Here is a 24,950-nt window from a genome sequence, read left to right as displayed (position 1 = left end):
CCATCTTTAAGACGCGGCATTTCCTTCAAGGCATTAAAGGAAATGTCACATGTCCTTCAGCTAGCAAACCCTTAACCTTCCATTGATGAAAAGAATCTTCTACGGTCTTTAGCTTAAGGACACGCTGCAAGGATGACCAGAAGCGGTCACCCGTACATCGCTGTGAGGCGAGAATGCTGCCATGTTATGTTCCACCTTCAAACAACCGTGAAGCAGTTGTCGTGGATCTGCCACTGACATTCTCTGATAATCTTCGTTAGAAATTTCTTTAGCTTAAGGAAACGCGACAAGGATGACCAGAAGCGGTCACCCGTACATCGCTGTGAGGCGAGAATGCTGCCACTAGTTCATGTTCCACCTTCAAACAACCGTGAAGCAGTTGTGGCGGATCTGCAACTGACATTCTGATAATCTTCGTCAGAAATTGCTCAGCAATTTTCCCACTTGCGGCCTGCATTAATCGCGTAGCTTCAATCAGAGACTACAAATCCCTCCATCTGTCACACGCTGCCGATATCATCTGGCATTTCCAAGGCGATCCACCGGAAATATCGGCTGGGGGATCTTTGATTGACACATGCACAGGACAGCAGTATTGAACAGAGTCAATCTTTTTTTTCCCACTTGCCCTTCAGCGTTGGACTAATACTATACCACGGTTGTTAACCTTTATCCACATGGTAACCTATATCCGTTGTTTTTAAAAACGAGATATTTAGGGATATCTAGTTGACGTACGTTGGTTTCAAATTGTAATATTTTCATAGCACTCCAGTATAGAACACTCGTCTGAAATACTCCTATTTTATATACAACGAATAAAGGTTACCACGCGGATGAAGGTGAACTAGCGTCATGAGATTGCTTTGTTTTACCAGGCCACACTGATGTATTTCCTTGGTTCTCGGACAGTTTAAAACAAAACTCTAGAAAGAGGGTTGACAGGAAGACTTGAATCAGCCAATACTCATTCGAGATTGTGTGTAGGAAGGTACAGACTTTCCCTTAGGCTTTTCTGTCTGTTACGTCGATGAAGATCAGACATCCAGGTAATAAGATATGCCAAAAAGCAGTTGTCCTTAGCTTGACTTTGTTTTACCTTGTCACCTATTGGAAATCCGAAATTGTTTTCAGCTCTTTTGCATTCATAGTTATGGTACAAAAGACCAGTTTCTCACAGATCATTTCAGTATCACTGGCGAAAGATATTGGATGATATCTGAAACGTCTGACCGTTTACTCTGAAACGTCTGACCGTTTACAAAATCATCTTCAGTTGCTTCAATAACTGCTTTTGGCAGATCTTCTGTCCATTTTCCACTTCAGCATTAATTTTCGATGCCAGGAACCAGGAAATAAAATCAGTGTGGCTGTACATAATTATTTATTTGGTGCCATGATTTTATGATCCACAACCATACGTCAGCTTGATAATCTATTCTGATTCTTCTCAGTAAAAAATATACACTGTCACCACACTTAATACATTCCTTTTTCCACAACATCATTATTGCAATGTGTAGGGACAATAGTATCAAGCAACCAACTCACATTCAATGGGCCACTTACAGGAAAATCATATACATTGTACATGTATTGAAAATATAATATAATTTCGAATGAAAAACCTTAACAAAATAAGCTTCAAGGAAAACAATAAACTATACTTTGAATAAACGATGCTATTTTTAAACAAACGTTAACAAAAATATATGAAAATGTGGAAGATATGAAAAACTACACATCCATAGATTGGCACTACACTCAGGTTTGCTATAATGTACACATATCTGATATGGTATAAAAGTCCCTTTGAAGTTACCAGAACCTCTAAAGGACCTACAACCTTTTAGAACAAGGTGCTTGGTTAAGCAGATAGATAGATGATTGATATGAATATACACATTTTATATGTCGATGTCATCCCAATGGCTTTTTACAAATTTCAAAGTCTTTCTTCTCTAAGTCTTTCATAAAATATTGAAAGGACACGTCTGGTCACTTTGATTTTGGAATCACAATAGAAACTTACTATCTTTAATAACAATTACAGTCAACATTACCCAAGAAAACCACTCAGGGGACCAATAAAATGTGGACAGGTGGCCACTATAGATAGGATTCTAAATGGTTATGTCAAAAGGAAATTATAGTCTGAGGGAGAAACAAAAAGTATTCAGACTGGCTAGGTGGTCATTATGTTTAGGGGTTACTTGCACAGTCCACTGTACATCTAGCAATAACATACATGTTTTGCAGTAACTTACAAAGGTACTGTGATCTGAGAGGGACCTGTGATCTTCTAAGTGTTACAGTATTGCAAATCTTGATTGTAAATCGAGCAACAAGTTCACATGTAACCTTCAAGCTTTGGACACTTGTCTACTCATAAAATGACGAAGAAAAACATGCTCTTGTGTATAAAGATAAAATATAAACTTTGTTGACCAGTGTTACATGCAGGGGTGTTACAACATGTTCACTGAACGCCACTACGAGAAGGATATCATACTTAGAAAATAAGAATATTCTGCCGTCGTCTTACTAGTCATTGGTATTCTTCGAGAAGCAACATGAACAGAGCATAACTTTGGTCCACAAATAATGAAAACTTTTGCATTTTGCATATCATCACCGGTAAGAGACACTCAGACACCTGATGGAAAAGCATCGACCTCTGCCCTTTGCCCTTGAGTCTGCCCTTCACTTCGCTGGTAGAATATTGCAAAGGACACTTCGCCTGGAAAATAGTTTTCCACCATTTCGACTGACAATTTTGCTACTCGTCAAGAGCAAATCCCAGGCATTACAGGTCGATTGGCCATAATTTGGTACTTTCAACACAACAGCTAATATATTCATACATCATATTCACAAATATCTGTATATATCTATATATATTTTTCAATATAATTATAGTTACATATTCTAGACTCTGAAGGAGCTAAACGTGAGTTCGTCGAGCTCCCGTGCCAGTTCTTTGGGTTTATACGGACTGGAGTCCCCGTATGGACTGTCAGGTGGGGTCCCCTCCACATTGTCTAACACCTCAGACACATCCTCCATGTTGTAGAGTTCGTTCCCCTCCTCGGAACTCGTGCTACTGTCTCCCAAGGTCGTCGTGCCCTTGAACTCTCTGTTGGGGTCGAAGGTCCGTAAACACAGAGGTTTCCTGTTGGGCTTCACGGCCTCGTACCCGGTAAATCTGGGGTCCGCCTTGTGCGGACTGTAGGGATTTTTGTTGGAGTCTTCGTAAGGAGTTCTGTGGGTGACGTTGTTATCCACAAACGTGTTCCTGTTGGGGCTGCCGTAGGCAGCGTTCCTGTTGGTATCCTCGTACAAGCTCTTCCCGGTTTTCGTGGGGGAATTCCGATAGCTCGCCGATGCCACGTGACTCGGGGAGTTTTTCAAGTTCAACCCCTTGTTGCTATTGGTCGGCGAGGAGTGATGTGAGCCGTCATAGCTCACGGGAGAATCCGGCCTTTGATCGACGAAAGTGACCTTCCTGCCGTTCCCCGTGGAAGGGTTGTTGAAATCTTTGATCTTCAGGATCTTGGCTTTCTCTGGGCTGTTCCGTACGGGTGAGTTGAGGCGGCTGTGGTGGGATGGAGAGTTGTTGTTGCTGCCGTTGATGTTGGGGATGTGGTTGTTGGGAGGGACCGGCATCCAACATCGGTCCGAGTGGCCGAGAATACGACACTCCTGGGTGCATCGGGACAGCACGTTGCAAGGGGGTGGTGGCATTCCTGGGGAACAGGGAAACAAACGGATAATGTTTAAGTTTGAAGGTTGCATGATATAGGAATAAACATGTAACAGCAAACATATCAATCAAGAACTTTAAAGTACAATGTTTAGTCTTGTAACATATAGAGGGCTGCTAAAAAGCAACTCTGAGTAGCCAAACTGGATAAAGAATGAATCTTTTCATGTGTTTGCCAGTCTTTTAAGTTTCGTGTTTTCGTTGTTCTTTGAATTTCATTGTCTTTTAAATTTTGTTTGGTGAGTGTGTGATGAACTACCAGACTTTTTCCCAAATGCTGAGAAAGCAGTTTATGTACCATTTTTTAAATCTTTGGCATGACTCAGCCAGGGATTGAACTAATGCTCGGCAAACACCCATTGCACTACTTTTCGGCTAACAGTTTCCTCCAATTCTGTGATCAGAGGAATACAGCTGATGCAGTACACACACTCCAACCAGCAGGCGTTCCGCCAGGATTTACTGTGGCAGGAAACTGCCTGTAATTTCCGACGGAAATCTAGCGCGCCAGCTTTCGTTAAATATACTGTTGCCGGCATCATTTCTGATAGCTCACACACGCTTTATGATCAACAATGTGGTCGTTATTTCTGTCCCACAAATTGCATAGAAACCAGAAAATCGCTCCTACCAAATCCGCGAGGACCCACGCGCAATTTTCTGCAGGAAAAACGATAATACCACACTTTGCTTAAGTGCTAACACTTAGCAGTGCCTGCTTTTATGATATGCTACATTAAAAGCATTTTTTATGGCATCCTTGGAAGGGAAAAAGGAAAGAGATACTGTCCTGTAACTACCGACATCCATAAACCATCTACCATGGTGAGAACGTTTATGGATGCTTTTGCGTTTCTCACTGTTTAAATCAGTTCTCAGTATTAATCGTATTTTATGTTTGCAACATGAAACTTTAAAAAAAAGTTATACTGTTATTGTGCTCGGAAAATACACTTGTTACAGTTTTCTGGTAAAGAAAAAAGTTTCTTTTTTCATCATTTTCATGGAGAAATGGATTCTTCTACTGGCTCTATAAAAGTGAAAGCTTTTTTTTTTCATTATAAAAAGAAAATGGTCTTTGTGAAGGCTTGGTAGCATGGCCGCTTCCCTACAGAGAGCATGCCCGAATTGAAGCAGAAGAGCCACCGGAAAACACTAATTGTTCATACTTAAACCGTCATCTGTGGGTTGGTCGTTTCGGGCAAATTTTCTCAGTGGGGAAGGATCCAATACAGGGCAGAAGTCATTACTGGGTCCCCACTTTCAGCTGAGTGGCCGTTAACCCACTAGAACCTAATAGTAGTCATTTGTAAAATGTTGAGTGGAGGTCTTGTTACTGTGGAAATAGACCCTGAGTACCCACACTCTGGACTAGGGTTGTAGCCAGCCAGAAATCATTTTCCGTCCCCAAATGAATGGCTTTGGTGCAGCGTTCTTAGGGGGATCCGGGGGCATGCTCCCAAGGAAAATTTTGAAATCTAGACTCTTCAATGCTATATCCTGCATTTTTAAGGGAATGGGCAAAATTTCCCCTGCTGCAAAATTCTGTCAAAGGACAGAAGGACGTGTGCTGGCTACAACCCTGCTCTGGACCATTGCATCTGTTCAGGGTGCTTCCTGGATTGTCAAAGTGGCTTTGCGTGTCACAGAAAGAGGCAGCCCCCATAATCTCAATAGGGCAAAACAGGATTACAGTATATTGGACGCAACTGTCATATTTGGCAGGATTTTGATTAAGAAGTAAGCTATCATGGCTATGCAGATAGGATAAAGCTTTGAGTACAAAATGCTCGCACAGTCTGCCTAAACACCTCAAGCAACCTCAAAAAAGGACCTCAAATGGCTCTAATATGCAGTGTACATGGGGCAACAACATTGTCTATGCATTTATGAATGAAAAAAATGCAGCAAGTCCTAAGTACCCTGCATGTACACTGCATATTAAAGTTGTTTGACAGGTTGTTTGAGGTCATTTGAGGTGTTTAGGCAGATCCATGCTTGCATGTAGTATTCTACAAGTGTGTGTGTGCGTGTGTGTCTGCTTCTGTGTGTGTGTGCATGCTACTAAATTAAGGCTTTGTATGTGTTCGCATGTGATTATGTGGTCAACACACAATAAAAATGAGCTGTCAAAACACTACATATCATAGCTTCTAGAAAACATTACGTTTGACATAATATTATTCAAATCAGTGCCATTACTGTGCGTTGATGGCACATCCATGGGCAGTAACTAACGCAAATGGCGTAGTAAATAAAGGAATGCATTAAAGATCACTTTCAAAGGTAGATAGGGGAGTGCATTAACTGGACATTGATACTCTTTTCCATTCAATTACCGGGGAGTCTCATCTGGCCCCACTTATGGTTTCCATTTCCCTGGGACTGAACATTAACTACTACTCGCCGTAATCTGTTATTCCCTGCAACAATCATCGCGCCACCACTTTTCTGTGAATAATGTATCTTCATATATTACCTCTGCTTGATGATGCAGCGTTGTGATGGAGCGATGCATCCAAACTCATCAAATATTGAGTGGATTGAATAGAACACAAATCTGCGGCAGATAAATAAGTTAAAAGCTATGATTTCGTTTTACGCTCATTTCTGGTTTGGGACTGCATCAATTTTTGGTGCGTTGCTCCTTGATGGCGAGAAAGAGCCCGCTTTATGATTTTCCCCGTATCCTTTTTTTTATGTACAAGCTGTTCAACTATGTATCTTTGTTTATGGACTTTTAGACAAGAAAAATTCCTCAGCACACTTAATTATCCAGGAACCAGGAGTAATATGGACTTGCTTAAGGCCACACCAATTTTGTTTGTTGGTCGTTGGATGCCAAGAAAGTAACAATGAAGTGGAAGATGCCAAACAAACAGAATCTGGAGAGAAAGACCTTTCTCTGGTACATACATTTTCAGGGAGTAAATATAGCCAGATTTAAGATTTTCTCAGACCTCTGTTTTTATCTTGACCCTTACCTTGAATCTAAGACAGAATCTTACTTTAGAAATGAGCAAGAACCAGGCAAATAGAATGGTATAGCCTGACTATTAGCATCATTGTGGTTGCAACAGTAACATAAACATAAAACAGTACCTGGCCAGAGCAGCTACCATCAACAGATACATTAACTTAAAGAAATCCCATGTCGTAGACATAACGATATGCCAAACATAACTTTTATAAAATTTCTGGCTATGCGCATGTGTAGCTGTCAAAATGTCCCCCCAGTTTCACAAATCACCCGGTCTCTGCTTAATTCATAAACATGCTCGCAGTAAAACTCTAAATTGCTGCCATTTACCATTCCTGGGATATTGGACTTTTCCCAACCAATTAGACAATTGACACATCTTCCACTTCATCTAAATCCACAACACCGTGGTGTGAGAATAGGAAATTTGCACCATTTATTGCACTTGAATGCAGTGATCATTTGTCATAATTTTGCTGCAAACAACAGAAAATTTACAGACCATGCAGTCAAGCTTCATGGACAAAAATAAGTGAGGAAAGGTGTAAAAATGTCTCAATGTGAATAGAATTAAAGAATTTTGTAGGATTCTTCCGTCCGTGGGCATTTGGATGACAAAAATACACTGAGTACAAGATGTCAAAAAATGTCTGAATGTGAATGAAATATTTTACACAATCACAGAAAAAATTATTTTGTAGGATCCTTCCGTCAGCGTGAATAGGTATGGCAGAAAAACAACTCAAAGCTAAAGCTCTGCTTGAATGTCTTGATTTATGGCTTTTGCACATGTACATGTATATATACAACGTCATGTACTGCATAAGAGAACATAAAAATTGTCTCTAAAATTTACTTCCTACATATATATTTGATGTACCAGTAACATCCAGAAGCATATATACCTGCCACAAAGCAAAATATGACTGGGATGTGTATAATGGAAGGTCTTCGAAAAATGCCTTTGACAACAGTATATTCTCTTTTGTTATATGTATATGCTTGAATTGTTAACACGCGCAGGCAGCTCCTATGAAAGTTAAATACAACACATTTTTCTTGTTTGTTTGTTACAGTTCCTTTGTTTCAGTTCATGCAAAATCTAAAGCAAATGGCAAAACATGTTCCATATCAACTGAATACAAGCAAATCTGAGCTTAAGTAAACGAAGTGTTAATGATGAACATCCCATCTTTACAAAAACTATCAGTGCCCAAATGGCTACCCGAATGGCCCAGAATGTGGTACAAATTTTGCAAATACTTCATTCCGACTGGTTCTACTTGATTCCTGCTAATTCGGTTTCAGTGTGAAGGCCCTATAAATGAAGTGTTGATGAACATCTCATCTTTATGAAACTATCAGTGCCCCGATCTCAGGAAAAGACATCCGCTGGGATGTTTAATTCATGGGTTCAGGCATGTCACACATGAGGAATGGGCCGGCTTACTCACTGCTTCCAACGCATGACACGCCACCAATTGCCTTGTCGGAGATTAACTGTGTAATGCTCTGAAAAGACAACACTGCATCCTGGGCGAACGCTGATAAAATTGTTTTTCTTTCCAGCTTTACGCTGACATAGACAACGCTGGCATTTGAGGACGGCTGAATTATATATGAAGTTTGTATGTAAATGTTGGGAAGAAAGACGATAAAGTGAGCAGTGGGTTTATTAACAAGTTGGATTGTGTGTAAATCTGTGCACATGGAGTCAAAACAGTCACTCAATAACCCAAGTACATGTACATACAACTGAATGACGTTTATAGTAGTAGTCAAAACTAAACAGCTTTAACTAAATATGATGATGACTAAAAAGTCATTAAAAAAAACCCAATTACATGCAAATGTGTGATGTATATATGTAAATGTTAGAATGAAAAACGATTGAGTGAACAGTGGGTTCATTAACAAGCTTAGATGCGCAATCAAGATGGTGCCTAAATCACTGCCTATGGAAAAGTAGTCAAAACTCAACAGTCACTAAAAATCCCAATTACATACAAATGTATGACGTTTATATGTAAAATGTTGGAAAGAAAGACAATGGAGTGAGTGGTGAGTTTATCAACAAGCTTGGATGGGTGACAAAGATCATAGGTGCCTTAATTCGTGCATATTGAGAAGTAGTCAAAACTCAACAGTCGCTCAGAAAACCAAGTACATGTACATACAAATGTATGATGTTTATATCTATTGTAAATGTTGGAAGGAAAACGATCGAGTGAGCGGTGGGTTTATTAACTTGGAAGCGTAATCAAGATGGTGCCTAAATCCCTGCGTATGGAGAAGTAAAAACTCAAAAACAAAATTACAGACAAATCTATGACGTATATATGTAAATGTTAGAATGAAAAACGATCGAGTGAACAGTGGGTTCATTAACAAGCTTGATGGGTGATAAAAATGGTGCCTAAATCCGTGCACATGAAGAAGTATTCAAAACTTAACAGCCACTAATAAATTGTACATACAAATGTATGACGTTTATATCTATAGTAAATGTTGCAACGAAAAAGGATCGATTGAGCGGTGAGTTTATTAACAAGCTTGGAAGCGTAAAGTCAAGATGGTGCCTAAATCCGTGCTTAAGATAGAAGCAATCAAAAACCCAATAGTCACTTGGAGGCATCTAATCTTCTTGTCTAGACACATCCCGGTATGAGCACCCAACAAGCGGGTTAACCGCTAACTGCTCAGGCTCCACAATTCTGGCTGCAGGGAGGAAAGGGAGATGGAATGGATCTCCATCCAATTTAGCTTCTTCCAAAGCTATATTCTTCTGCTGATTGTGGCTACACAATGTAGGAGGACAGATGTGATGAACAGGCTCTTTCTGACACATGTGATGTTATACATGTACAGGAGATTCCCCTGCTCTTTGTGACATGTACAATGAACTGTGCACCGCAGTGTGCAAGTTGGGTGAATAAACAGGATTTGAAGTACTGTACATGTATTAGGTGCACATTTGGGTGATCGCCTCGTTCTTTGCTCTCCAACACATGACATTGTATCATACCTTTGGGTCCAAAAGCATTTTGCCTACCTCAAACCATAAAAAGAAAGCAGCAGATCTCAATTCACACTACCCCTTTTTAAGTCTTCTTGTCTAGATGTATCTCAGTATGAGCACCCAACAAGCGGGTTAACCGCTAACTGCTCAGGCTCCGCAATTCTTGCTGCAGGGAGGAAAGGGAGATGGAATGGATCTCCATCCAATTTAGCTTCTTCCAAAGCTATATTCTTCCGCTGATTGTGGCTAGGAGGACAGATGTGATGAACAGGCTCTTTCTGACACATGTACAATGTATGTACAGGAGAGTCTCCCCTACTCTATGTGACATCTACAATGAACTGTGCACCGAGTGTGCAAGTTGGGGGAATAAACAGGATTTGAAGTACTGTACATGTGCAAATTTGGGTGTACATGTACGACTCATTCTTTGCTCCGCTACCTTTGGGTCAAAAGCATTTTTCTACCTCAAAACATAAAAAGAAGCAGCTTAATACATATTCCCCTCTTTTCCCCCCCAAATTTTCCTGACTTGTTTCAAGACACCAGAAATAGGCCTTAAATTGTTAAGGAGTTCAGTAACCTTTTCAAGACTCCTAAGACATGCCCACACACCTGTCTTGACAGTCTATACAAGACAGATCAGAAGGGAGGAAAAGCGTTCATTCAATGATACACCCCCGCCACCCTCCACCCACCGTGTATGCAGCCGTAATGCGAAATTGCACGGTGAGAAGCCTCGGCATTTTGCCAATCAGATTGTCCTTTATGAATCAATACACGGCCATCATTGAAAGGAAGGCACAAAAGATAAGGAAACCCTTTTTCCTCATTCATCCAATAAGTCAATAAATGACACGCCATGAGGCATCACCCTCTCAGAAAAATATCTACATGCTAAGAAGATAAATTAAGTCTGTTATGTTTAAGAATAAATTGGATAATAACACAGTTTCTTTCTTGCTCATTAAAACCTAAGAATAAACATTACATCAGAAATGTGTCACAGCCCCAATTATTCATTTGAATTGATCTTTTTCAAGTTAGGAAAAATGAAATCTCCAGAAACTGAGCTGTTGATTTTGCACCCACTAACACTAACCGCCAGCATTTCTGGAATAGTTTCTGTGACGTAAATCAAATACAAATTCAACGTAAATCAAATACAAATTCAGTACACTAGATTGTTTCTAACATGGAAAGATTTAGCCATTGGGAAATGTGCATTTGTTTACTACAATTATGATCCTGCATACCTTTGTTAATGTTATGGGATTTCAGATATTGCATCATCGTTATATTTCAAGAGTGTTCAGGACCATCATGATTATGTAATCTGCCTTTCTTGATACATTTAGTTCCAGGTAAGAAAGTGCCTTAAGTTAGAGAGAGGCTTTTATGAAACGCATCTGGGACTTACATACCCCCGAAATCAGCTGACAAAACCACTTTACAGTCTCTTCTGGGAGCTCCCAAACATTCAACTTTTCATCCATAAGCATACTTAAGTTAAGGCATCTCTCCAGGAAGTGCGCTCTACATGAATTGAGCAGTCAAATGTTACGTTGATGTGAGAGAAAGCTCGCGGGCAGAGAGCCAAGTTCGTGTAGGGCTTGCTCCAGGTGTCTGGTGAATGGACGCGTTTTCAGCGAAAAAAGTTGTTAAAACTTTTAAAAGCCGGAAAGTTTTCATCCCACGGGTGAAGACTGCTATATCAGATAATCTATGGCTTCAGGGTTGGATGTCCCTCAGCTGAGGGTATATGTATCATCCCATGGCTGTTACTATGCCCTCCAGTTAATAGCAAATCTCCCACGCTTTAAAAAGCAGAGGCAGGTGCCCTTTCACTTGATCGTGATCATGTACAACATGCCATTAAATATACTCTCTGGGCAGCTGACATTTCCGTCAAGACAGGCTGAACTTCCACGGGGGTGATGCTCTCCGCCAAAACTTCACAGCAGAAAATCCGTCTTCATTTTCCATCCATTAAAATTCCATTTCGCACCCCCCGCCGGCACGCTACGCCGGGCTGGGCAATTCATTTCTCGCACGGTCATGGGCAATAAGTGTGGCGAACGCGCCGCTACAAGGGAAGAGGAAGGTGCGTCCGAGGTAAGCAAGGAAAGAATTAGGATGCATGAACTTGTACAACGCGCAGTTCCAGAGGGAGTGAAGCAGATCTATCTTCATTTTCAACATATTAGGCTGGTGTTTTCCCCTGCGATCGGACCACACCTCAGCCTGACAATTGCTTTCTCTTAGGTAATAGGACTTGCACTGGTGACAAATGGGCACTGAGGATGGGAAATATGGCGCTCCCTCGCATGGCATTTGGGTAGCTGACGGTACTAAATCTTGCCGGAGTGGGACGGGCCCTAGGTGGCTGGCTGTAACCCAGAATCAAAGGCTGATAATGAGCGACACATTAGAATTCACCTCGGAGCATCATTCACTCACTTCTCGCCACGCAACACGTCTCGGTCCCGGAGTGCTCGGCTCCACAGCACCAAGGAGACTCCTGGCACCTTCCGCGAGTCTCCAGCCTGGTGATATTTACACCTTCTTAATTGAATCTTGTGGAGCGAGGAGTGTTGACCCACACCTTGGATCTGTCTTCATTGCGGGGTCATCTCTGGCTGGTAATAGTATAACACCTGGCTGAGTCTCCCATCACTCACAACCTACAGCAGCAGCCTCTGCACTGGCAGCAATGGATGAGGCAGCTCATGGACAAATCAAACAACTTTGGGACGTGGTTCTTCAAGGATAGATATTTTTCTGCTTACTGTGTGTTCCTATTTTGCATTCAAGGAATATACTTTTTGTATTGATGCTTATGTTCAACACTAAGTCTTGCTGTGTAGTCCTATTTTGCATTCAAGGAATACAAAAATTTTGATGCTTATGTTTAACACTTTCTGTGAAGTCCTTTTTTGCATTCTTTCTATTTTTAAGTATATTTACATACAAGTCCTTCAGCCTGTTGTAGTTCTTAGGAACATGACCCACAAGTCATCACAGTACAAGTCATGACCAAAGCTACAAGCTGATCATGTCAGAGATGGATAAAGAAGAGAAAAAGTTGTGAATTATCAGGCAAGCTAATCAAATGAGTATCTACTGTCAATCTACTGACGACAACTGCCTTACGATCCTCTATTCCAAGACAAACCTCTATTCAAACCCGCATACAAAAAGCTTTTAAGCATTCGAAGCAACCTTGCCGCAGATGACATAAAAGGATAACACTTGACAGGAGGCAGCAAATAGATTGCTTGCAGGGATGAGGCAGTTCTATCTATGCCTGATCATGAACTTGGGTCCTACAATTTCACAAAGTGGCAAACCTGCACGGCTGCCAATCGAAGGCACTTCTGTCACCTCCAGTCCCCAAACGGATGAGTTAATCAAAATGTCTACCTGCTATCAGTCCATCAAATTATCAATTTCTCACTTCATTTTTCTTCTTGGCTGACCCCTCCTCATCCCCTTGCTGCTATCCGGCCCCACAAGACCAGCTCCATGTCCTGCCACCTGATTAATGCGAGCCGTGCCATGCTCAAGGGCAGGGGGAGGACAGATGCGAGGATCCCATTTATTATGTCATTAATGGCAAGGTGCAACCCTTGAAGTTTGGTGGAACGGATCATTATCTAACGGGCTCCGGTAAATGGAAGACTTCAATCTGGGCGCAGCTAATTTTGCACACGAGGGCCCCCGGGGAAAGGCAGACTTTGTTTTCATTTAGAGGAGAAGAAACTTCCAACTTCTTGGTCTGGTGGGTATGGAGATACAACATTCATCTTCCTATAAAGTTTTACTGCGAATTCCTTTAGCTGAACAGTTTCTTGCAACTTGACCAATTAATTCCGGTCCCCCGTGGTAGGACTACCCAGATTCAGCCAATATTCGCAATCACTCAGTCATGGGTCTCACGGATGATTACACACTGCTGTCTGCACTGATGTGCTGCCTTGTTTTCAATCTAACCACAGCTCAGAACAAACTGCAACTGTTTTGATGGATGCTTTCCTCTTGAATATCCTGTGGTACAAAAACGGCAGCCTGCCTCCCCCAGCTATCAGATGCAGAATGCTGAACACGAACAAGTCTCATGAGAAACAAAAATTGGCGGAATTATTTCCCAAATGGGAAATTTGCCCTTCTTTCTAAGGCACGTAACTCTGGTTCACCTTTATCTGTGGGGTAGCCTATATCCATTGTTTGAAAGAAAAATAGTATTCAAGGATATAATGTTGACGGAAGGTGGTAAACTGGCATTACATCAAACATCTAAATGCGTATTGGCTAAAACAGAACTTAGCCAGGACATGGTTAAATGCTAAAGTAAGCATAAGCCTTGACATAATATCGACAAAAAGGTGTGCTCTCTGTCAGTGTTTTTGCTGAGATGGATATTCAACTGTCAATGTGGTCTCCATGGATGATCTAAATGCATGCATCTAAATTCTTACTGGCTATGACAGTACTTAGCAAACACAAGATTAAATGCACTGGTAAGCATTATCCTTAGAAAGTTAATGACAAAATGCTTCCTCTCTATCTCAGTTTTTGCTGAAATGGGTATACTCCTGTTGATGCAGTCTCCATGGCTCTGGTATTTCAACCCCCCTAATTGCTTGGTTCCAAGTGGTCACAGTGGACCCAACCTTATTGTAATTTTTCCTCCAAAGAGCCTGACTACACAAATGATACAAGATGGTTATGAGACCAGGGGGTCGCTAAGGGCTGAATCCGTCTTAATTATACCAATTGGCTTAATTGCCGATGCCCCCTTTGACTTGCAGGGTCTGATTTTGGTACACAGAAGAGTAGCAGATGGTGCCAAGCAGTAAAAAGTGTGAAATGTGTCTCCGTCTAAGAGCTTGTCTTGCGGTGAAAGATTTGTGGTGTTTCCATGTTGCGCTACATCATCAGTCTTGTCGACGTGCGTCGGGTTTACGACGACACGGGGCAGGTTGCGCCAGTAGCGGACAATAGCGCCCGGGGGCACTTCTACGTGAAATACGACAACTGTAACAGCGATATTGCCATCTAAGTCCGAGACATGAAATACCGCATTGGCTTGTCATGTGTAATCCATTACAGGCAGATTTGTGACGTTAGCTTTTTTTTCTTCTACTTTCATTCAATATGCTCCTCTCCGAAAGCAGCTATCAAGGTTGAAGAGTAGAAGGGCAGGATGAGAATATTAAATAGCAATGACTTTGGCACGAATAGTTACCCCAGATCGTAATCGCATACAACTGAACTAGGCCGCTATTTCCTTGCATCTTTAATAGCAATGATTTGGAAGAGGATAATGCGGCGCTGCTCCCAAAGAGGCCTGATGTAGATGTTAATGATAAGTGCAGTAGAGATGCTTTGGAAAATCAGGTCTAAAAGTAAAAGGCTTGTGTGGCATATCATCACTGGTAGAGGATGAAGTGCACTTCATTGAAGATTGTACAATGTTATTTCTGAAGCTAGGAATAGCCTATCAAGTTGTATATGAAGTAAATTCTCTGACTTAAGATTTATGAGGTGCACTGAAAAATTTATTAAGTCTGCAGGACACGTCTTTATTTGCACCAAGATTTACTGCAAAATCTGCTAGATGTGACGTGACAAAATCTCATATCTGAAACATCTGCACAGGATATCAGCACTCGTATCAAGGGCAATGCTAAGGCGGTGCTTTAGCGAATAAGGTTTCATCTGAAAAATCTCTGGGGCTACAAACATAGGCCATACGAGCAATGGTTGTGCTTTAGAAAACATTATCTCATCCGAACCATCTACACTGATGTCATAGTTTAAACCAAAGCTTACTCTAAACATCTGCCAAATGTGCGATAGCAGTACTTTAGAAAATACAGTTTCATCCGAAGATCCCACATGACATACGACTGTGCTGTACCGCAAATGCACAAACTCTGCTCAACGTGCCGTTGAAGCGCTTTACAAAATACCGTCTTATCTGAAAAGCGTGTACAGCAGATGACTACTCTGTACCCTACTTTGCCACAAATTCCACGAAATGTACAACAAATTCCACCCAACGTACCTTTCCGGCAGGACGAAAATCAATTTCAAGGCAGTTTGGCAATGGCTTACATGCATGGCCTTCTTTCGAGACAGCGCACAGCGGCGGCTGAATGTCAAAGTACGTTCCAGCTACATTTATGTACATCTTCTGTGGCATGCCAACTACTGCCTGAACATTTTCTGAGATCAACGATCAAAGGAATATCTCCGTAAATCTGACAATTTGGCATTTCCTATTTCCCATACGCAGGTGCATGTGGCACTCATGTTTCAAAGGGTGACCTATTTAAGGCCATAACAATTCAATTTCTGGGTTTTTTTAATATTTTCATCTTAAATTGTAGCAAGACGATATCATGGAAACAGAATGCCAAACTTGAAAACTTGCACCTGACTTTGTTCTGTGCATACCAAAGTACAGACGAGTTCCTCTCATATTCTGGCTTCAAGCAGTGTGTTGATATTCCAATCAGCTAGCATTATTCTTTTTTTAAACCCAAGAACCAAAAAATCCATACATTTTCATCCACGATCAAAGGGAAATGACGCTAAATCTGACAAGTTGGCATTTCTCAACTCCCACACACAGGTGCATCTGGCACTTGTGTTTCTACAGCGTGACCTACATAGCCAGAGATGTTATATCCAGTGATGTTATATGCATACAAAGACTGCACGTACAGCCACCGCAACATCTGGATATAAAAAATTCAAAGTTTCAACAGCTCCAAACATGTTTCAGTTGATTTCAACATGCTTGTTTGACAGTTTACATGCCGATTCTCTTGATTTATATTTGGAAAAATAATCTTCTTGCTTAAGTCGTCCAAACCCTTCATCTTAAAAAATGTTGACGTGTGTATTTTATCTCCCACTGCATATGGAAAATAAGTCAAATAGTTTAAGTAGAAATAGACTTAGAATAGATGTCATTTCCCTCTTAATTTATCTGAGATCTTTATTTCTTTTTCCTTCTTTGTGAAGCGTATAACTCTATATACCATCATTTACTTTTTGCAATTAGCCTTCGGGCATGGTCCTACAATAAAATCATCATTATCTGTTTGTGTGACACCTTAATTGATCGACCATCGCATACGGAAAAGAAGTCTTCAAACCCTCCAAATAGTTCAAGTAGAAATTGATTTAGAATAGCCGTTATTTCCCTCTTAATTCATCTATATATTTCAGTTTCCTTCTTATAGTTATACGTATCAACTTTGTATATCACTATTTACTATTTGCAATTAGCCTTTGGGCATGGTCTTATGGCAATAAAGTCATCATTATCTGTTTGTGCGACACCTCACAGTAATTGTTTGTGAGTGTCAGAGCAGTAACCTCGCAAAGTGCTCCACCGCCAGGGAAATGTTTAATTCAGCCCCTCCACTGGAACATAAACCGGCTGCTGCCAAACTTGTACCAATAAACACAGAGCGGGGAAGAGCGACGCCTGGATGACCCGCGGGTTACAGCCGAAGGTCCCGGCCGCCTACTCGGTGAGATTGGTGTCAGATGGGCACATTACATTGTTGAACTGCGCAGGTGAAGAACCCCTGAGCCCCTGTCTCATTCACATACATCATTCCTGAGAAGACTGACCTCAAAACGGTCTTGCAACAGTCTCAAAAGATCTCTTAAGAAATCTTTGCATGCACCTCTGGTGCAGTAATGTTCCCTTAAGGTAGGATCATTAAGTGACGATAGCAGTCCACTCACATCAGTTATTGTTTTCACCTTTCAGTTATGTAGTCGAAACTGCACAAGAAGACTACTCAGAGGACTGATAGTGATGAATATTGTCTATGTGAACATGTAGGCAGGATTGTTTAGGCTTGTGACAATGGGAAAATGCCAACAAGTGATGGGCACATTACATTGTTGAACTGCGCAGGTGAAGAACCCCTGAGCCTCTGTCTCATTCACATACATCATTCCTGAGAAGCACAACCCTGAGTTTGTCTTGCAACAGTCTCAAAAGATATCTTGAGAAATCTTTGCATGCATCTCTGGTGTGGTTATGTTCGCTTAAGGTAGGGTCATGAAGTCATGATAGCAGTCCATTTGACATCAGTACCTCAATTCACCTTTCAGTTATACAGTAGAAACTGCACATGAAGACTACTCAAAGGACTGATAGTGATGAATATTGTCTATGTGAACATGTAGGCAGGATTCTTAATGGTTGTGACAATGGAGAAATACCAAAAAGTGATGGGCACATTACATTGTTGAACTGCGCAGGTGAACCACCCCTGAGCCCCTGTCTCATTCACATACATCATTCCTCAGAAGCATGACCTCAAATTGGTCTTGCAACAGTCTCAAAAGATCTTATGAGAAATCTTTACTGGATTTCTGGTGCGGTAATGTTCCCTTAAGGTAGGGTCATTAAGTAATGATAGCAGTCCACTCACATCAGTTATTGTTTTCACCTTTCAGTGATGTAGTGGAAACTGCAGAAGAAGACTACTCAGAGGACTTATAGTGATGAATATTGTCTCTGTGAACATGTAGGCAGGATTCTTAATGCTTGTGACGATGGTAAAATGCCAACAACTGATCGGCACATTATATTGTTGAACTGCGCAGGTGAAGAACCCCTGAGCCCCCGTCTCATTCACATACATCATTCCTGAGAAGCACAACCTCAAATCGGTCTTGCAAAAGCCTCAAAAGATCTTAACAACTGGATTTCTGGTGTGGCAATGTTCCCTTCAAGCAGGATCATTAAGTGATGATAGCAGTACTAATCTATTCACATCAGTTCTTCTATTCATCTTTCAGTTATACAGTTAAAGAAGATTGCTCAGAGGACGGGATTTTTGATACTTGTGACGATGACAAAAATCATCCAAAGAATCACCAAAAAGTGATTGTCTAGGTGGTGTCAATGGTAAGGTGCATCTTCATGAGGTGATCAAGACCATATTTTGCCTGAATTGTTTAACTGGATATGGTTTGAAATTAGGGCACTGTTTCTTACACATTTCCGTGAGATTTTCTGCTATCTTCTTCTGGCTATCCCAAGAATACCTTCAGTTTGCAATCGTACAACAACCTTAGGACGCATGTGATGACCAGCCCCTGTTTCACTGGATATAGCTTGAAATTAGAGCACTATTTCTTACACATTTTCGGATGATTACTTCCTATCTTTTTCTGGCTATCCCCCAAGTAGGCCTTCTTGCACGGCTATCCCTTCAGTTTGTGACCGTACAACGACCAAACGACACATGTGACCAGCCCCTTACTGGACATTAATGGACTCGCCCCTTAGCCAGAACGTTACGCAGGCACATCCCGATCGAGCGAGATTCATGCGGCGGATATCATCCCAGAAATGGATTTGCTCAGCGGGAGCCGAGAGAGAGTGTACAGTTATGGTTATTTGGGTTGGCTGTAATATTCCGGCTCGGCGGTGAATCTTATAGATAGAGCACTTTCCTGGGTGAGTGATGGGCTCAATCTTCCATACCAGGGCCCGGAACCGGCAGAGGTACTAAAGCGACCGGGGGAGAGGGATATTGGAGATTGTTTACGATTGCTATAATTGAAAATTTGCCACTTCCACTTTTGCAGGGAATTTATTTGTTTACGATTGCTATAATTGAAAATTTGCCACTTCCACTTTTGCAGGGAATTTATTTCTTGGCATATCGGATTAGGTGGGATTGACCCTGCAACCGAGTTGCTCCGGGATCGTGTCAGAAGCGAGAGTTCACTGCTAACAATAATAGTTGGAGATATCATATTTATTTGTCTTGATAAGTGCTGCTGTTGTTCTTAGTGTATATTGAGCTGTGCTCTTGTATTTATGTTTTTTGAGAAGAGGGCTTCATTTTGCTTTTGTTCAATCCTTGATAGATAGATGTGATTAAAATGAAATAAGTACCACTGCAGGGAAAGCTATCATCTTTTGTTATTTCTTTGAATTAAATTTCCCATCAGACTGACAGAGCTTTGCAAAAACTGTTCTAGTTCTTCTTTGAAAATTCCATGGCGCAATCTATAATTTTCGAACAATTACTGCATTAACTGCTGCATTAGAGCAGGACGTGATGTCAATTTTGTAATGATGGAGTGAAAACTTGCACCTGACTCTGTTTACTGAAACTGTGTGTGTGTACTGTGTTGTCTCTTGGCCTCAGAGAATGCTTTCATGTTGATATATGCCAAGCTAACTTTATCTTTTTAAATCTGAAAATTAAAAAATTAAATCGATGTGGCCAATAGGAAAACTAATTGATTCCAAATAATATTCCAAAGCTTCCTCACCTGTCTCTACGGGTAGTTCTGTCTTGTTCGAAGCCCCCTCACAACTTTGGGGTCGAAGGTCAGCAGTGGGTGAGCTGCGGACCTCCTTGTCGCTGTCTCCCCGGCCGCTGTCGTGGTTGCTATGGACGGAGCCACGCCCACTGTCATGGTTGCTATGGGTGGAGTTGAGGCTCTCGTCGGAGGTGTGTCCGTCCTTGAGCATCCTTAACAGACGAGCCTCCTGTAGAAGGAAGGAAGGATGTGAGAGCTTTTATGGAATTTTATGGAAGAGAAGATCATCATCATATGCATTTCCGTTTGACATGGGAGTGAAGACAGCTGTTTATTCTCCACTGGCTTAGACAAAAACTATGTAAAATCAATTCAAAAAATGAAATTACAAAATTACATCAGATGTTGATTTAATACAAACCATTTGAATTTAGTAGCATCAGTATATCATTGACATTCCCAACCCTACACCTACAGTAAGACTTATTGCAAACAAAACTTGATCTACATCATCGTATTAATACTTTATGAATGTCAGCAGTAATACATTGCTTTGGGTATGATTCAAAAGGCTAATATTACATCTTCAGATATTGATTACAAACCAATTCATGTTAGAATGAGCATACCCCTCCCAAATCTACACCTAAGTAATATACAACCACAACTACATGATGATCTTTGAGGATATGAGTTCCATGTATGGTAAATGCCAGCAGTGTAATATATTGCTTTGGGTTCCATCCAGAAGGATAATATTACATCTTGTAGTGTTGATTGCAAACCAGTTCACGTGTTAGAACTAGCGCATTATTCCCTACCTAGCACCTAAAAGCAAGACTCACGAAGACAAAAACTACGTGATCTTTGAGGATACGAATACTCTACTAAATGCCAGCAGTGTAATGTATTGCTTTGGACCTGGTCCAAAAGGATAATACTTCATCTTCACTTGTAAAGATCCTGAGAGCATCTTTCCCACCCTAGCATCTATAGCAAGACTTTAAGACAACAGAAATGATACTACATGATCTTTGAAGATATTGAGACTCTACTAAATGTCAGCAGCCTAACATATTGCCTTGGACCCAGTCCAAAAGGATAATATTTCATCTTCCTTGTAAGAACCAGCGCATCTTTCCCACCCTAGCATCTATAGCAAGACTCAAGACAACAAAAATGATATTACATGATCTTTGAGGATATCAATACTAAATGTCAGCAGTGTAATGTATTGCTTTGGACCCGGTCCAAAAGGATAATATTACATCTTCCCTTGTAAAGAACAAGAGCACATCATTCCCACCCTTGCACCTGCGAAATGTTTCATCACAACCACAACCACATGATCTATGGACACAGAAATGTGACATGAATGCCAGTAGGACAAGTTCATTCATCATTTAACAGCTCCGTCCTCTCCTCCGTTCATTTCGTTACGATGAGAAAGCGAGAACGGAATCGGCTCTGTCTCCGATCTGACTAGTAGATTACTCAAGCTCCCAATATGAAATAGAAAGCATGCATAATACCACAGCTACTAAGTAACAAGAGATTTATCATTCTCTCCTGTATGTACATGTATCCTGGACAGAGTAGGTTCAAAGAGTTGTGGACAGATGGATGAAATATGTTGGTTTCTCCGTACTTTATTTTCCCAAAAGGACTTTCTTGTGGAAATCAATCTTTCTTAGCATCCGGAATAACTTACTTCCTGGTAGCACAGTCAAAACTGCCCAAGACAAAACTCATGTGGACAGGTATTCACCATAGACAGTATTCTTAGATGAATCTTAATTCTTATGTGGACATTTGGATACTTTATTCACTACATTAGCTAACGTACATAGTAAAGAGGAAATAATGATGGGAAAAATTGGCTAAGGGACCACTAAAATGTCAACAATAACTGTGGTAAAAGCATATTTAGCTGTGTTTGACATGGGTCCTAGACCCCCCATACAATACCCATGTCCCCGTTGTGGATTTACAATGAATGCACCCCCACCCTCCCAGAAGGATTTACATAGACATACCCACTGACCCCAGGGTGTAACCTTTTCCCTTGCTGTATGTCTGTAATGCGATACCCTGGTCAGGACACCCACTCCCAATCCATTCCCCACTGCTGGCAGCCCACAAATGGCTTACAGGTGTCTGGCACAAGCTGGGGCTCTGTTGGGGGTTGCCAGTGTCCTTGTCTTACAATTTGTACACCCCTGTGTGAAGTACTAATTGAAAACCAGATGCTCAATTTCACTGGACCTCATAAATGTAGGCAGAGGTTCGGCCTGATTTAGCTTGTGTCAACTGTCAGGGGTGGGGATGGCTAAAGAAAAGGGTTCACAGTGGTGGTTATTTTATTATCTAAGGTCCTTTTATGACATTTCTTTTATGGATTCTTTGAAAAGGTATGGTTCGGAATTAGCCTTGTTGCCAGACTATTTCAAGGGCATACACAGGCTAGCTCCTAGGCCAACATGCCCCCCAAGGCAATTATGAGTGTCTAGCCTGTGAATACCTAAGGAAAAGTCTGGCACCCAGGCTAATACCGAACCATTCCTTTACAAAGAACCCGGGGGCACGTCATAAAGGAGCTTGCATGATAAAATGACCAGCAGCACCAATCCTTTTCCAAGTATTTCCAATCTGAATCTGTTTCTTGCAGTGCGAGTGAAAGGATAATACCTCACAAGTTCACTGCCAAACTTTCACCCTTGCATTTTCATTATGGAAATAAGGAGAACGAATTTCTGTTGCTATTTACAGATATATCATGATGCTTTGATCAATGCACATGCATGTTTCCTGTGTTTACTGACTTTGATGAATTGGCACTCAGCAGTAGACAGTCAGAGAGTAATGCGCCAAGCATGATATCATTTCCAGATGCAAATCATTCTCAGCCAATGTTTTGCTAAGGTTGTTTTATTAGTTTTTCATTCATTTATGACATCTCTAAAGGCTGCATAGACTGTACTAAAGATGAATCTGATCTGCCTCTATCAAAATTCCGAAGAAGCCCCCCAAGGCGCCTGTCATCCTGCCAAGACCACCTACAAGAAGCTGACTTCCACTCTCACTGGGTAATGTTATGTGCACTTGGTAGAAGTGTCTAACTTAAATCTCTAGATGTTGTCAGATGTATTCTTCTAACATTAAAACCTCCCAAATTCCACATACAGTCAATGTATACATGTACATTAGACATTATATTACATACAACTGCAAAGATTACATTATTACATTAGTCTTGTCTTGCATCACACAGTCATATGAGGGTCTGCATGCTCTTTTCCATATGGCGTAGGCAGCCTATTTTTAGTCCCCGTAACTCTTAGGGAAAACCATCTTATCTACGTAATTCGTAGCAAGGCGACCAAATTTACCGTAATTGCCTTCCTTGAATTAGCGTAATACGTAGGGGGTTCTTTTGAATTCAGCGTAAATCGTTGTCGGGACCCCCCCATGCAGACCCTCTCAAATGTGCAGCTATGATTGATTCCTCTCATTGGATCCTTCCCCAGAGAGGCTGTTAAATGTTCATCACACAACTCCAACACCACAATAATCAATTACAAGCCTAGCAAACACTCCAACATCTTGAGTTACACCCTCGAAGAGACATACTTCATTATACAGAGTCAGCAATATGAAAGGAAGACTTCACAGTAGATCAGTTCCCAGCTAGTGTGACCGACAGAGCTGTGTGAACACTACAAATCAATTAGGGCTGCAGATACTGTAAATGCATTTAAGTTCATGGAAGAGGAAAAAGGACTTTTTGCGATGGTTTTAAGTTCCCAGTAGAACTATGCACTGTAGTCTCTACCTGCCATGGAAAAATGTTTGCGGTGGTTTTAAATTCACGGTGAAGCGTCTACCGCGAAAACCTGCGAAGATTAAACCACTGCGAAAGTTTCTGCATTTACAGTACACCAAGGAGGCTTTTCCTCTGGAATTTCCCCCTAGGCCTCCCTTGAGCGAAACATGTGTAGCCCATTTCCACACTGAATCTGAGACTGTATTTACTACATACCTCACTGCTAGTTTAACATCCACAACAGGGTCGCGCTATCTTTACAGTCAACACTCCACTAAAACCTCATTAACACTGATAATGTAAACCCCAACAGATGCAACCTTTAAACAAGGGGGAGGGCTTTCTGGACAAGTTTGGTTAGATATTACCATCTTGTAAATACAGGTGTCTGAGTGTTTTTTTCTTGTAGCTTCTGAACCTTAATACCCAGAACAATTGATTATCAGCAGGGGAAAGCCTCTATACATTCTGGAATGTCCAGAAAGATTTTACACATACCCCTGTACTATTGATGTTAGACTTTCATCTTAGTATTCCTGGCAATCAATTTATTTTGGGCTTTTCAACCTTTCTAGTGACATACTGAGTTTTGCCATTCCAAAACAAAAGCACTTTATTCCTTTCAAAGGAAGCAACCAAGATACATTTGTAACCACATAACCAAAGCTCTCAACTTTAATGTTCTTTCCAGTATCCATTTCCAAGAACACACCCACTACAAGCATCAGTGACATTTCATGACAATTGACAGAAACCAACAGCAAGCTAACCAAAACCACCCCACTGGCCTGGCAGGACATGTTTGTGGGGGGAGGAACCCACTCAAAACACATGTGGGAAATGTTGGGGGCTGTGCCCTGCGCAAAGAGCATGTCATGTTCATTCAGGAGGCTCAGACATCTGAAAAATCCAGGACAAGAAACAGCAAACTTTGGATTTTTTAGTCTTGGGTGTGGTAAACTTTGCAATGTTCCTCAATTCTACTGATCTAGTCTGAAACATGTTGATTAGTCATGATGTGATTGTAATGTAATTCACACATCAG

General features: G+C 41.2%; 1 protein-coding gene across 1 annotated transcript in view; it reads right to left on the bottom strand.

Moving 5' to 3' along the window:
* Positions 1 to 2,298: 2,298 nt before the first annotated feature.
* Positions 2,299 to 24,950, bottom strand: part of LOC118419491 (protocadherin-7-like) — a 77,605-nt gene continuing 54,953 nt past the window's right edge. Inside the window, exons 2-3 of the mRNA XM_035825896.1 lie at positions 20,092 to 20,311; positions 2,299 to 3,746 (exon numbers count right to left, since the gene is read on the bottom strand). Of these exons, the coding sequence (XP_035681789.1) occupies positions 2,929 to 3,746; positions 20,092 to 20,311 (1,038 nt within the window). The 3' untranslated portion in view covers positions 2,299 to 2,928. The remainder of the gene's footprint in view (positions 3,747 to 20,091; positions 20,312 to 24,950) is intronic.

This window comes from Branchiostoma floridae, chromosome 7, assembly GCF_000003815.2.
Source record: "Branchiostoma floridae strain S238N-H82 chromosome 7, Bfl_VNyyK, whole genome shotgun sequence".
Taxonomy (NCBI): domain Eukaryota; kingdom Metazoa; phylum Chordata; class Leptocardii; order Amphioxiformes; family Branchiostomatidae; genus Branchiostoma; species Branchiostoma floridae.
This window is presented reverse-complemented; position numbering and strand designations above follow the sequence as displayed.